Source organism: Schistocerca nitens, chromosome 11, assembly GCF_023898315.1.
Source record: "Schistocerca nitens isolate TAMUIC-IGC-003100 chromosome 11, iqSchNite1.1, whole genome shotgun sequence".
In the NCBI taxonomy this organism is placed as follows: domain Eukaryota; kingdom Metazoa; phylum Arthropoda; class Insecta; order Orthoptera; family Acrididae; genus Schistocerca; species Schistocerca nitens.
In genome coordinates this window covers 177,999,854-178,016,088 of record NC_064624.1, presented here as the reverse complement: position 1 = coordinate 178,016,088, position 16,235 = coordinate 177,999,854, and the positions used below count along the sequence as shown (strand labels likewise).

The 16,235-nt window shown below is 42.5% G+C and overlaps 1 protein-coding gene across 1 annotated transcript in view; it reads left to right on the top strand.

Annotated features, from left to right (window-relative positions):
* The window catches only part of LOC126212752 (uncharacterized), a 408,628-nt gene that overhangs the window by 126,982 nt on the left and 265,411 nt on the right, over positions 1-16,235 (top strand). The window contains exon 4 of the mRNA XM_049940160.1: positions 11,959-12,108. Within this exon, the coding sequence (XP_049796117.1) occupies positions 11,959-12,108 (150 nt within the window). The remainder of the gene's footprint in view (positions 1-11,958; positions 12,109-16,235) is intronic.

Below are 16,235 nucleotides of genomic sequence, written 5' to 3'. Positions count from 1 at the left end.
AGAAATATTCTATAATTATGAGATAGAATTGCTCACCAATACTTTATCTGTGGGTGAAATGTCTGGACTGCAAACAGATCTTAGTGTACCCTTGTCTTCATTACGTATGTGCTCCTTTCATCCTGGGTGCCCTTCCATTTCCACCTTCCCCAACCTATCCCTCTACATATTGGCAGTGCTGACGTTTGTCATGAAGATAATTAATGACCAACAATTATGTTTCATAATTTTGTACAGTGTGTTCAGAAAGTCAGTGTGCACTGGAGTAACAAAACAAAGTTGGCAGAACCATTTCTTCATAGTTATGCAGTTGTTTTTTAATTTTTCTACAGTTGCGTAACATTTAACAGTTTTTTGAAACGTAGGAATTTTACAGCCAACTGGTTGCAAATAACTGTTTGGTACAATTGACCTAAGTTTTGACACCTACTAAGGGTGTCTTCATCAGAATGAAAATTTGAAGAATCATAAAATTACATTGCGAAGAAGCAAAAATTGGAATAAAATACATTGCAGCCTGGTCACGTATGCCCAGCTAGGAATAACATCCGACTGTTCTTATTCCTAGCTTAACATAGATGAGAAGGCTGGAAAGTATTTTATTTTAATTTTGACTTTAGCATAGCTGCTGTAAATTCTGACCTGCTTTTTTGCAATGTAATTTTATGATTATTCAAAATTTTGTCTGATGAAGACACCCTTATTAGGCATAGAAACATAGGTCATTTGTACCAAACAGTGATTTGCAACTGGTTGGCTGTAAAATTCCTGTGTTGAAAAAATTGTATAAGGTTGCTGAGAAAGAGCCATGTTCAAAACTGTAACATTTAACAGTTTTGTTCAGTTGATGATCGTTAATGAATGCAATGTATAGAGTTCAGGTGTTCAGTCTGTTTTTAAATAATGGTACCTGCAACCGAGGAATGTATCTTTCTTGCTGAACATGTTTACAAGAAGCTAGTAAATACACAGATTTAATGTAGGAGACATTTCCTGAAAAATTTCTAGAAACATCTGTACCTCATCATAATGCAGTTCTTCAACTTGCTGAGAAATTTTGAGACACTGGCTCAGTGTTGTAAGCCGAATGAACCGGAAGATCACTTAATCTAAACGAACAAAAGTTGTTGGATATTTGTGACTCTACGCAGCAGAGCCCAACAAAATCGTTCTGTGAAATGACACAAGAAACAGATATCTGTCTTGCAATTGCACATAAACCAGTTAGGCACACACTGAAATTGTTGCTGTATAAAATAACAACAGTGCACGAATTGAAGTATGTGGATCGTGAAAAGTGAATTTGTTACTGCAGATGGTTGACATCTTTCATTGGGAGGAATACCACTGACAGTCTCAATATTTGGTTCCTCCTCTCTGGCCATGTCGGTACAAAACCCACACGATTACAGTCTGTGGAGAATCCTTGTGCTGTGCTTGAAAATCGATTGCACGATCAAAAATTTGAAGTGTAGTTAGATTGCGCATTGTTGGACCTTAACTTTTTGCAGAAACCGTGAGTAGTGAATGTTACTGTTTAATTACCCACAGTTTAAATAAGATAGCAATACTGCACGCACAGCTGACGGCATTACGCGTCTTCTGGAGGAGTTTCTTGGGAAACGTGGCTCTGCAAAAGCTTACGGCCACCTCACTTGCCGGACCTTAATTCCACCAGAGTTTTCCTTGGGGGAGCAGTAAAATTTTTGGTGTATTGCAGTCACGCAAGCACACTTCGTGACTGAAAAACTGAAATACCAGCGTACTTGGGAAGCGTATTACAATCAGATCTGCAGAAAGGGTTTTCCAGCAAAATTAAATTAACTGGTTTTGAATTGGATAACCATCTTTGGACGTCATTTCCATTGTATGTTGTAACAGCCAGGGGCTGGGGGAGGGGGAAGGTGGAGTGCATAATGTTATAAATCCAAATAGTGGCACAGTTAAGTTGCTGCTTTCCCTGGTAACTGTGCTGTGTTGGATCTGTCACTCACCTTTATATTAATTTTTGGCCATTTAGGATAGCTTTTATGATTTGTTCTGGCCGTCCAATGGTCCAGCTACTCTGTCCCACCACCATGTACGAACTTTTTCTTCTTCTGGACTTCAATCCTTTGCAGGGTGATGCTAAAATATGAGGTCATGACGACTACTTTCAGCTGTGAAATAAACTTCCAACTCCTAAGTTTCACTTCTCTGTACAGGGTGTTTATAAATGAATATCAGAGTTTTAACACTTTATAGTATTTATTACATTAAACTTACAGTTATAAATGATATGTCAAATGAAAGAGCAACTCAAACAGTTTTACCAAGAACATTATAAATGTTCAATGTCAGCACCGTTTGTCACACGGCACACATCAAGTCTATTTACCTGTGTACCCAAGCGCTGGATAGGCCGCAAGAGGTCCAATGACAGGGCTTGCTTTGCATGGCCTCCACATCCACCCGACCTAATGCCATGCGATTTTTTTTCCTTTGGGGCGTCATCAAGGATCATGTGTACATGCCTCCACTTGTAATGTTATGTGAGCCTCACTGCCCCCCCCCCCTTTTTTTTAACTAATTTGTGCCTGATTTTATTCTGAAAAGCTCAGTAACATATGTAAATACCAAGTGAAGTGCAGTTGGACAGCAATAAACTCTTTAGCACGCAATCACCGCAACGATAGTAGTTGTGAATCTTTGAGTATGGACTCAAAAAGACAATTGATTTTTGTTTAAAGCAGGACTGTTAATCTGTATCTTGTCGAAAGAGGACGTGTTGTTAGGCCGTCACTCAGGACGTATTGTTACATTTAATGAAAATTGATATTTTAGTTATAAAACCAAGTAAATTATGTGTAAGAGTTTCCAAACATTTATGTATACAAATTTTCTGGAAGTGAAGAATGGAAATATTTTGTTCTTGGAAAAGGAGGTGAACTTCATTGTCATTGCCGTCTATCAATTGACAGAATTGTAAATGTACAAAGTTCACTAAAATACAGGAAAAGAAATGCATTCCTTAGTTTTCATTCAGCAAATAACAACCTCTCATAATTTCTTAATTACAGTAATTGGATTATGATCTTGTACAATAGTATGGTGCTGAACTCCACTGACCAATTTTGACGTAGCAGGACGTGTAGTTTGAAAGAAGTTTGTGTGCCAAGCAATCTCCTCTTCTCACGAAAAGCAGATTGTTGTTTGATTGTATTTACTTACAACAGTGGTCCCTTAGGTATGATAAGCTACGAAAACTTGGGCTCAAAGCTATCCGTAATACGACCGAGTAACCAACAGAGTTGTACTTTAAATAACTTCCTCCAAATTATAATACATCACCAACTGGTGCAGAAGCTGATCATTTAAGGAGGCAGCAACCAAAATGCAGGTACCAGTTAAGACTTAAAGTAAAGTCTCAATCAAAATCAATCTCTCTCTTGCCAAACACTTATGAGGGAGGACCCAAAAGAAACCAGACTCCGAGGGCGCTGCCACTCGTAGACGTAGTGCAGGGTTCTCACGCTAGATGGTGTTAGTAGAGACCTTCATGAGATAGCTGTGCAGACGGCTTCAGTGTAGAGCTGAACGGGCAAGTGTGGTATTGTGTTTCTGTGACTGTTGGCGGGTTACATCTGCGAAGTAGTTATGGCAACTTTAAAAGAACAAAGAGTGTGTGTGAAATTTTGTTTCCTGCTTAAAAAAACTGCAACAGAGACACAACAAATGCTTCAGGAAGCTTTCCAGGAGGACACTATGAGCCGCACACACGTTTTCGAGTGGTTTGGGCGCTTTAAACGTCATGAGATGTGTGTTGATGACCGAGCTCATTCTGGACGCCCTTCAACATCGCGAAATGAGGAGAACATTGAAAAGGTCCGCCAAAGGATCGTCGCCAAACGATCGACCAAATTTCAGCAGAGACAGGAATAAGTTGGAGCTCGTGCCAGCGGATTTTGAGTGAGATTTGCACATGAGACGTGTTGCTGCTAAATTTGTTCCGCGCCTTCTCACACTGGAGCAAGAAACCATCCGCATGAATGTGTGTCAGGTCTTGAAAACAGAGATTGCACGTGATCCAAACTTCTTGAACAAAGTCATTACAGGGGATGAGAGTTGATGTATGACCCAGAAACCGAGCAAGCGTCAAGCCAGTGGAGGACTCCCAACTCTCCCAGACCAAAAAAAGCGAGGCAAGTGAGGTCAAATGTGAAGACGGTGATCACTGTCTTTTTTGATGTTCGTGGAATTGTGCATCGGGAATTCGTACCCCCTGGCCAGACTGTTAACCCGCACTTTTACTTGGATGTTTTAAGGCGTCTGCGAGAGGATGTGAGGAGGAAACGCCCGGAACTTTGGCGAACAGGTGACCGGTTTCTGCATCACGACAACGCTCCAGCACACACGGCCTTGCGAGTGACCCACTATTTAGCATCTCAGAGGTGGTCTGTCGTTCCCCACGCTCCGTATTCGCTGGACCTAGCCCCGTGCGACTTTTCCCTATTTCCACGAATGAAAAAAACGCTAAAAGGGGAGCTTTATGACAATTTGGAGGCGGTAAAAACAGCTTCGCAAAGGGCACTGGACAATATCAAACTTGAAGAGTTCCAAACAAGCTTCCAACAGTGGGAAAAGAGACTCAACAAGTGCATCGCATGTAATGGAGAGTATTTTGAAGGTGACTGAAGTAATTTTGTAAAAAGGTTCATCAATTTTTTATGACAACAATCCGGTTTCTTTTGGGTCCCCCTTCGTATATAAATATTCATATTATTAAGATAAAAGTTATTTTACACACTACAAGCAGACCTCGCTGAATTAAGAAACCGGATTGAAGCAGCTGTTGTTACAACGATTGAAGACACACTTATCAGCGTTTGGGAAGAACTCTACTATAGACTCGATGTGTGCCGTGTGACAAATGGTGCTCACATTGAACGTTTATAAGGTTCTTGGTAAAACTGTTTGAGTTGCTCTTTCATCTGACATATCATTTATAACTGTGAGTTTAATATAATAAATATTATAAAGCATTAAAACCCCGATATTCATTTACAAACAGCCTGTATTTTAAATTCTTTCTCACTCACACTAACAGATCCTCTTAATTACCTCTCAAAATAATCTAAACCTCCAATGCAATATTGCACTTGTGACTTGTAGGCCGTACTTCAAATTTCCATCTTTTTACGTCAAAAAGTGATTCGTCTGTTTCGGGTCCCCGTTGACATTGTCGGTGGCCCTCTCGCTCCGAGCCGTCTACCACACTGTCGACTCGGAGTGTCCGAGTGTATCTACATCGTCGAGCAGTGAGTGAGTGCGCACTTCACCCGACGACTGGCCACTTCTCCAGTTGTTACTGCTCGAGCACCCCCTGTACAAACACAGACCGGGGTACACAACATCTCTTCCTTTTTCTATATTGATTCACGTACATCAGCTCCTGTTGTGGAGCAGGGCATTTGATAAAACTCTCTGTTACACTATCCGGCACAGCAACTCTCTGAACATTTTGATGTTTTAAAATAAGGTTTTTCTTGTGTAGATTTACATTTTGCAGTAACATAAGTAGATTGTCAGCTTTACAAAAGCTTTCAAAACTCACAATTTTTGCTGCATTCAAATACGTAAACTGGAACTGGCCATAAAAATCTTTTGGTACATTTATTCTGCATACAACACATGTTGTTGTTGTTGTTGTTGTTGTGGTCTTCAGTCCTGAGACTGGTTTGATGCAGCTTTCCATGCTACTCTATCCTGTGCAAGCTACTTCATCTCTCAGTACCTACTGCAGCCTACATCCTTCTGAATCTGCTTAGTGTATTCATCTCTTGGTCTCCCTCTACGATTTTTACCCTCCACGCTGCCCTCCAATGCTAAATTTGTGATCCCTTGATGCCTCAGAACATGTCCTACCAACCGATCTCTTCTTCTAGTCAAGTTGTGCCACAAACTTCTCTTCTCCCCAATCCTATTCAATACCTCCTCATTAGTTACGTGATCTACCCACCTTATCTTCAGCATTCTTCTGTAACACCACATTTCGAAAGCTTCTATTCTCTTCATGTCCAAACTATTTACCGTCCATGTTTCACTTCCATACATGGCTACACTCCATACAAATACTTTCAGAAACGACTTTCTGACACTTGAAACAATACTCGATGTTAACAAATTTCTCTTCTTCAGAAACGCTTTCCTTGCCATTGCCAGTCTACATTTTATATCCTCTCTACTTCGACCATCATCAGTTATTTTACTCCCTAAATAGCAAAACTCCTTTACTACTTTAAGTGTCTCATTTCCTAATCAAATCCCCGCAGCGTCACCCGACTTAATACGACTACATTCCATTGCCTTTGTTTTGCTTTTGTTGATGCTCATCTTATATCCTCCCTTCAAGACACCATCCATTCCGTTCAACTGCTCTTCCAAGTCCTTTGCTGTCTCTGACAGAATTACAATGCCATCGGCGAACCTCAAAGTTTTTGTTTCTTCTCCACGGATTTTAATACCTACTCCGAATTTTTCTGCTTGCTCAATATACAGATTGAATAACGTTGGGGAGAGGCTGTACAACACACAGTAGAGTAGTATTAACATCAGCTACGTATTTTAAGAGTTGTGGTGGCGAGGCAGCTCTTCTGGACTCTTCTGCGGTGCGATGTCTGCAGTCTGCCACACCTAGAGTCACGTCCGTACTCGCTCGAGGTAGTATCTTGGCGAGTCGTTGCCACGGACTCTAGCTTACGGTGGTGCAATGAAAATGGCCTACATTTTAACTTTCTAATCCAGCATTTAATTCAAAGCACTCATTCTAGTAGTTGAACTGCGGAGTGGAATTAAGTAGACGACGTGTCACTTTCTTTGCTGTGATGAGAGGGGGAGAAGCGTCCCCTCTCAGCTCCATTGCTGCCCAGGAGACATTCGCTTCAAACATTTGCTCCATAAACTTGAGATCTATGTATTCATTACACTGAGGTGACAAAAGTCATGGAATAGCAATATACACATATACGGTTGGTGGTAGTACCACTTACACAAGAAATAAAAGAGGGGTGCTTGGGCGGAGCTGTCATTTGTGCTCTCGTGATTCACGTGAAAAGTTGTCTGACGTTATTACGGCTGCACAACAGGAACTAACTCACTTTGAACACTGAATGGTAGCTCTATAATAGCATCCATTTTTCAAATTTATTTCCAGCTCTCCTTCAGTATTATTTAGTTTTGGGTCTCTCATATGAGGGCGAGTCAAATGGAAACCTTAAATTTGTAATAACAAATCGAAATTTCATGCTGTTATCCTGTAAGTTGGTAAGCTTGCTACAAACAGCGTGCAGAATGGCCCGTAGGTGACAGCACAGTGCAGATGCATACATACCGTCGCAGTACAAGTATAAAGATGGCCGCCCCTCTTGCGACTTGCACCAGGGAAGAACAGCGTTCTGTTATTCGGTTTTTTGCGTAGTGAAGGTGTGAAATCTATTGGAATCCATCGACGAATGAAGGTTCAGTACGGTGATGAATGTTTGTCACAGCAGCAAGTCTGCGAATGGAGTAGGAAGTTCCCAAATGGTGTGACTTCAGTGGAAGATGCTCCTCGTCCAGGTCAGGCACAACGAGTTGTGACTCCACAGAACATTGCAGCAGTTGAAGCCATAGTGAAGGAAAACCGCTGAGTGACACTGAATGGCATTGCGGCATGTTTACAGATTAGTCACGGGTCAGCACACCACATTGTGCGTGATGTGCTCCAGTTTCACAAAGTGTCTGCAAGATGGTTGCCACGGCAGCTGACTCCTGAAATGACAGAACGACGTGTCGATGCTTGCGAAGATCTTCTTCGGCGCTCTGGACGAGAAGGTGATGGCTTCCTTGCAAGAATCGTTACTGGGGACGAAACCTGGGTTCGCTTCCACCAACCGGAAACGAAGAGAGCGAGCAAGGAATGGCGCCATTCCTCGTCACCAAAACCAAAGAAGTTTCGAACAGAACCATCAGCAGGGAAGGTTATGCTGACTCTCTTTTGGGACGAAAAAGGTGTCATTTTGGAGCATTACATGCCTAGAGGGACCACTGTCACCAGTGCATCGTACACAGATCTCCTAAAAAATCATCTGCGGCCTGCAATCAAATCAAAGCGACGTGGATTGCTGTCAGCAGGTGTCCTTTTGCAACATGACAATGCAAGGCCCCACACTGCCCATACGACAGTTGCAACAATCCCAGACCTGCATTCTGAGTGTCTCCCTCATCCACCATACTCACCAGACCTTGCCCCGAGTGATTTCCATTAGTTTGGACCATTCAAAGACACAATGGGAGGAAAGAAGTTCCATTCTGATGAAGAGGTACGCCACGCGGTGGACGAGTGGTTGCGTGGACTACCAAAATAATTTTTTTCTAAAGGAATTTATGCACTTTGTAAGTGCTGGAGGACTTGCATTGAGCGCGAGGGAGATTATGTTGAAAAGTGATACAGCCTTGTACCACTTCTGCACAATAAATAATATTTAAGGTTTTCATTTGACTCACCGTCATACATATGTACACGTGACTAAGTAACACGTCCTATGCCTATTCTCATACTGATGCGGAAAGTTGTGGATTACACTTTTTGAAGATAAATTTCTCGTATATGAGTCTAAAAGTTCTCCTTCTCAGTAGTAAACACTTTGTTAATTCAACTAACCTTTGACACATCATTGTTAACTGTCTGACTAGTGGAACTGGTCAGTGCTAGAGATAGCAGATGAGAAATGTCTGATGCCAGTGGCAACTGTGTCGTAACTGGAACCGAGCAATGACTGGCCGAGTGTCGGTGTGTGGCCACTTAAAATAGTAAGCTCAATGTATTAATATGCAACTGTAGTCTGTTTAGCAGATCTATCAAATAGTTCTGGGTTTCAGCATACACTGTGGTGCTGTGCGTAACTATTGTCAGATAAATGGCCCATTTGGTTGTCTTATAGTGGAAGCATAAATTAGTTACGTTTATGTGCACCGTCTAGGAGGCAACTGACCACACTGTATGTGGCATCCTCTGAAATCTGGTGCTGGGTACAGCCTTTGGTGGAGACACAGCATTTACTTTGTTCACATCCTAATAACACCTTTCCATTACCGAATTTACACCTCGCATTATGTTAGTTATCTGTGAAAATTGTTTACGTGCGGTCACGTTTATGCAGATACTGGAAAAAGTTCGTGAAACTTCTAAGTAATCCATTCTGTCTTTATTCCACCCTCTTCTTAACTCTAACTTGTTATGTTTTTTCTTTCATCCTCTCCTCGCATGTAAGTCAATTCACGATATTTATATTAAATCATTGTTCAATGCTACATGCTTAATAATATTTTAACTCATTTCTTCAGTGTGCTATGCTCACTGAGAGCATTGGCTGCAGCGTCTACTAAACTACCGAATGCAGTTTCTTTATGCTTTGGAATCACAACATTTATTGTAATAAGCCTACACTGAGTGTTGGACCCAGACAAAAGCAACCCAACAAAGACAACAGGCAAGAGAAATGATGTTTCTACTCTCAACATCTAGGACACAAGAGAACTAATGTCATCCAGAATTAAGGTATAAGACTCAGTTTAGGTGCAAGGAGGGTACGAGAAGAAATTGCAGCTCAGATAAAATGGCTAGATCAAGTTGAAAGAATGGCCACTAATAGATATACAAATTGACCAATAACTGCAGAAGTATAGGAAAATAAAGTAGGTGAAGCCACAGAAAAGATGGAAAGATAATCTTTGAGAACTTTGTAAGTGGAACAGTCTTAAGAAGACTGGTCCTTGATGTTAATGACAACAATGGAAAAAAAGAATAAGTCTGGATTGCAGTTCATGTCTAATGAAGGGATTGTGGGAGATGTAAATGGGTACCCTGCAGACAATCCAGTGTGTTGAAGAAGACATATTCCAGTATTGACCTACAATTCAGTTCTTTTTCTGGGGCACTGAGAATTGTCACTTTGCTGTGGTACATCTAAAGAGTCCTTCAAAAACTACACTGGTTTGGAGTTACATAACACATTTTTGATGTGAGTTTACCACATTTTCATGCATCATTTCGATTTCCATAAACATTCTGATTGTTGCTTCAGTCTGAATTTTTTGCAGTTCTTCAATGTGTGTTCAACCATGGATCAGTGTACTATTGCACAATGAGAGCTATCAGTGAAAACATTTAATCATTCTCGGCGTATTCCACTGATGAATTCTTCTCGGTTATCAGCCAAGTGGTGGCGGTGTCTTGTCGAACGTTTCAATCAGTTTCGTACCCGTCATCTTCTGGTGAAAGTCTTTACCCAGAAGGTGACGGGTACAAAACTCGTTGCAACGTTGCAACAAGATGATGCCACCACTCGGCTAATAACCCGAGAAGAATTCATCAACATGAAATCAGAATGAAGAAAGTTATGTAGCAAATGTAAGGCATTTTCATGTGATTATGGGGCACCATGAGCAGTGTGCTGACCACATGACTCTCCGTATCCATGTCCAGTGATGCATATCGGCTGAGGACGACACGATGGTCGGTCAGTACCATTGGACCTTACCGAGCGAGGTGGCGCAGTGGTTAGACACTGGACTCTCATTCGGGAGGACGACGGTTCAATCCCGCGTCCGGCCATCCTGATTTAGGTTTTCCGTGATTTCCCTAAATCAGTCCAGGCAAATGCCGGGATGGTTCCTCTGAAAGGGCACGGCCGACTTCCTTCCCCATCCTTCCCTAATCCGATGAGACCGATGACCACGCTGTCTGGTCTCCTTCCCCAACCAACCAACCAACCATTGGGCCTTTTGTATCAAGAGTATGGAGACTTAATTTTAAAGTTCAATGAAACAGGTTCAACAGTGAACATTAAAGAGTTATGGGCACCCTCGTTATGGCAGATATGTGCGAAACATTGCAGTCGTTCATAAAATTGTGTCTGTTACGTGGTCCAGAAAAGTTGGGTCTTTGCCAGTCCCAAGAATTGGGCATAAGATATTCTTCAGGATGGAAAATTCTTCAGTACGATCTCCACGGAATTCAGTTAACGCAGCAGCTGGAAAAAATCTGATTGTGAGAAAAGACAACTTTTGTTGGCTGGTTTATGAGAAAACTAAAGGAAGACAACAGTTTTGTGAGGAACTTAATCTTTAGTGAGGAGGTGTGCTTGCACTTAAATGAATCTGTGAATAAACAGAACTGTCTTATCTGTGGGGCAAAAATCCTTGCACGGTTCAAGAGAGGGAAATGCATCCACAGCAAGTGACAATTCGGTGTGGTGTTTATGTCAGTGGCGTTATCGGCCTTTTCTAAGATGAGGCAGGACAACCCGTGACAACTAATGGAAACTGATACCGTGTGGTGATAATAGATATTTTGCGGATTTCAGATGATCGGATGTTAGAGACTCGTGGTTACAACTGGATGACACAACCTGCCACATTTCCCCCGAAACAACTGAGTCGATGTGCGAGTGATTTCCAGATAGCCTTATCTCGCTACCAAAGTCACGGGACTCGAATACGTGTATTTTTTGCTTTCGGTAACTCAGATCGTTGGTGTATGCCGTTAAACCCTGAACATATGCGAGTTAGAAGAAAGTGGACGTGCTGTTGGCAAAATGTAAGTGGAAGAAGAATTCTTGCATGCCAGCACGGTAGAAGAGATCGTATGCTAGACATCATTTTCCACACCTGAAATGGGAAGATGTGATGAACATGTTAATTAACGTGTTTTGATAAAACTAGGTTCATAATTTCATATTTGGAAACTAGCATACTTTCGAAGGAGTCTATACATCTGTATTCTGCTAGCCACTGTATGAAGTGTGCCAGAGGGTACTAGTGTCCTTACACTTTTCACTGCCAGTCACAGTTGGAAGTTTTTGCATGACATGGTGATAGGTACTGATGTTTGACATAAAAAGGAAGTCGTAAAATTGGTTGCTATTTCTTTGTTTGCAGATCCAGGTTGCCATCAAGTGCCTTAGCCGTGAGAGGATGCAGAACAACCCGATTGAGTTCCTGAAGGAAGCCGGCATCATGCACTCCATAGACCACGAGCACATCGTTCGTCTCTACGGGGTGGTCCTCGACACGGGAGCTCTGATGCTGGTGAGTGAGGAGTGGCTGGTGGCTGCTTACTCAACCAGTCAAACGTGTTTGAGAATTACAGGGTTATTACAAATGATTGAAGCGATTTCACAGCTCTACAATAACTTTATTATTTGAGATATTTTCACAATGCTTTGCACACACATACAAAAACTCAAAAAGTTTTTTTAAGCATTCACAAATGTTCGATATGTGCCCCTTTAGTGATTCGGCAGACATCGAGCCGATAATAGAGTTCCTCCCACACTCGGCGCAGCATGTCCCCATCAATGAGTTCGAAAGCATCGTTGATGCGAGCTCGCAGTTCTGGCACGTTTCTCGGTAGAGGAGGTTTAAACACTGAATCTTTCACATAACCCCACAGAAAGAAATCGCACGGGGTTCAGTCGGGAGAGCGTGGAGGCCGTGACAGGAATTGCTGATCGTGATCTCCACCACGACCGATCCGTCGGTTTTCCAATCTCCTGTTTAAGAAATGCCCAACATCCTGATGGAAGTGCGGTGGAGCACCATCCCGTTGAAAGATGAAGTCGGCGCTGTCGGTCTCCAGTTGTGGCACGAGCCAATTTTCCAGCATGTCCAGATACACGTGTCCTGTAACGTATTTTTCGCAGAAGAAAAAGGGGCCGTAAACTTTAAACAGTGAGATTGCACAAAACACGTTAACTTTTGGTGAATTGCGAATTTGCTGCACGAATGCGTGAGGATTCTCTACCGCCCAGATTCGCACATTGTGTCTCTTCACTTCACCATTAAGAAAAAATGTTGCTTCATCACTGAAAACAAGTTTCGCACTGAACGCATCCTCTTCCACGAGCTGTTGCAACCGCGCCGAAAATTCAAAGCGTGTGAATTTGTCATCAGGTGTCAGGGCTTGTAGCAATTGTAAACGGTAAGGCTTCTCCTTTAGCCTTTTCCGTAAGATTTTCCAAATCGTCGGCTGTGGTACGTTTAGCTCCCTGCTTGCTTCATTCGTCGACTTCCACGGGCTACGCGTGAGACTTGCCCGCACGCGTTCAACCGTTTCTTCGCTCACTGCAGGCCGACCCGTCGATTTCCCCTTACAGAGGCATCCAGAAGCTTTAAACTGCGCATACCATCGCCGAATGGAGTTAGCAGTTGGTGGATCTTTGTTGAACTTCGTCCTGAAGTGTCGTTGCACTGTTATGACTGACTAATGTGAGTGAATTTCAAGCACGACATAAGCTTTCTTGGCTCCTGTCGCCATTTTGTCTCACTGCGCTCTCGAGCGCTCTGGCGGCAGAAACCTGATGTGCGGCTTCAGCCAAACAAAACTTTATGAGTTTTTCTCGTATCTGTAGTGTGTCGTGACCGTATGTCAATGAATGGAGCTACAGTGAATTTATGAAATCGCTTCAATCATTTGTAATAGCCCTATATTTTACTTGAGGTCCTGGTTTTAAATTTGGGACAGTAAGGAAGCAGGCTTCCTAGTTACGCTTGCGCTTTTTGGTTTTCTAGCAGAGTTAACAGTTCCATTGTTGTGCACAATATTTTGATTGTCGACCTAATTGTCTAACCGAGGAACTCTGAGCAGATGTCTCTTTTGCACTTGTTGCACTTATTCCCAACAGATAAAGCACACAAATAAAATGCACTCCAATATCAAGTGGACATGGTTCTTCAGGGAGACTGAATCGTAAAATTATATTAATTGATTTTTAATCTTAAAATTTTACTTATCTTTCCATGCTTTATAAATGAATTCCACTGAAATTCTACGTATATCCTTGTATATTTATTGCGTGAACATTTACAAGTGCACTGCCAGTGTAGCTACCTGAGAATAACTCTAACAAAAGTAACAGCATCTCATTTTATCGATACATCATTTTTTAATATACTGTCGTCCGTGCTGATTCTCATTGTTGCTTGCTCCTAGGGCCTCCCTCAGCATCTGTGCAATGTTGTAAACTCTGTGGCCTACTTAACCACGATGTGAGATCAGCTGCTGACGAACTTTTAAATGCCACGCACTGCTTTAGTAGTACTGCAAATAAATAATGCTGACAAATGTCTACACTGTGCAAAAATGTGCGGATCTATGTGCTATTTTAAAAATCCACTTTTGTATAACGTTGATAGATTACTCAAACAATGGAAAATCCAGGATCGAATGTTTCCATTCCAGCAGTACACAGCTGTCATTCCACCCCCACACACAGTCTTGTTATTTCTCTCCTGTTCCACTATTTGACCTCCCACCCCCGCCCCTCTCCCCTGCCCTCAGTCTAACCTGCAGCACTTCGGTGTCTGCCACCCCCACCATACTATCTCTCCGCTCCAGCCCCCCCCCCCTCCCCCCTTACCCCAACCCAGTCACCTCTTCTATCATGCACTGGTGCTGCTGCTCACAATGTGGTTTCTGTTTGCCTGAGACAGCAATTGTGTGTGTGGGGGGGAGGGAGGGGGGTTTGTCTTGCCCCCCTTCTAACAGCCGTGTACCGCAAGTCTCCAGAAGAACAGAAGGTTCCAAATGATTGGAAAAGAATGCAGGTAGTCCCAGTCTTCAAAAAGGGTCGTCGAGCAGATGAGCAAAACTATAGACCTATATCTCTGACGTCGATCTGTTGTACAATTTTAGAACATGTTTTTTGCTCGAGTATCATGTCGTTTTTGGAAACCCAGAATCTACTCTGTAGGAATCAACACGGATTCCGGAAACAGCGATCGTGTGAGACCCAACTCGCTTCATTTGTTCACGAGACCCAGAAAATATTAGATACAGGCTCCCAGGTAGATTTTATTTTCCTTGACTTCCGGAAGGCGTTCGATACAGCTCCGCACTGTCGCCTGATAAACAAAGTAAGAGCCTACGGAATATCAGACCAGCTGTGTGGCTGGATTGAAGAGTTTTTAGCAAACAGAACACAGCATGTTGTTATCAATGGAGAGACATCTACAGACGTTAAAGTAACCTCTGGAGTGCCACAGGGGAGTGTTATGGGACCATTGTTTTTCACAATATATATAAATGACCTAGTAGATAGTGTCGGAAGTTCCGTGCGGCTTTTCGCGGATGATGCTATAGTATACAGAGAAGTTGCAGCATTAGAAAATTGCAGCGAAATGCAGGAAGATCTGCAGCAGATAGGCACTTGGTGCAGGGAGTGGCAACTGACCCTTAACATAGACAAATGTAATGTATTGCGAATACATAGAAAGAAGGATCCTTTATTGTATGATTATATGATAGCGGAACAAACACTGGTAGCAGTTACTTCTGTAAAATATCTGTGAGTATGCATGCAGAACGATTTGAAGTGGAATGATCATATAAAATTAATTGTTGGTAAGGCGGGTACCAGGTTGAGATTCATTGGGAGAGTCCTTAGAAAATGTAGTCCATCAACAAACGAGGTAGCTTACAAAACACTCATTCGACCTATACTTGAGTATTGCTCGTCAGTGTGGGATCCGTACCAGGTCGGGTTGACAGAGGAGATAGAGAAGATCCAAAGAAGAGCAGCGCGTTTCGTCACGGGGTTATTTGGTAAGCGTGATAGCATTACGGAGATGTTTAGCAAACTCGAGTGGCAGACTCTGCAAGAGAGGCGCTCTGCATCGCGGTTAGCTTGCTGTCCAGGTTTCGAGAGGGTGCGTTTCTGGATGAGGTATCGAATATATTGCTTCCCCCTACTTATACCTCCCGAGGAGATCACGAATGTAAAATTAGAGAGATTCGAGCGCGCACGGAGGCTTTCCAGCAGTCGTTCTTCCCGCGAACCGTACGCGACTGGAACAGGAAAGGGAGGTAATGACAGTGGCACGTGAAGTGCCCTCCACCACACACCATTGGGTGGCTTGCGGAGTATAAATGTAGATGTAGATGTAGACGTAGACGAAGACCTTAACGGCTGAAAGCTATAATTGTGAGAGTCTTCCTGTTGTGCCTATTTGTGAATCAGCATCTCCGCTATATGGTGATTATTAATAGATTGCTCATTTATGTGTGATGATGAGGGTCCAGAAGACTTTGCAACTCTGACGTGCGAGGGAAATATCGTGAATTTGAGTACGAAAAAAATTCTGTACCCCCAAAAAGTTTAATAGAAGGAATTTAGTCAGTTTAGTTCAAAGCACTGGTTGCAAAATACTGACATAAA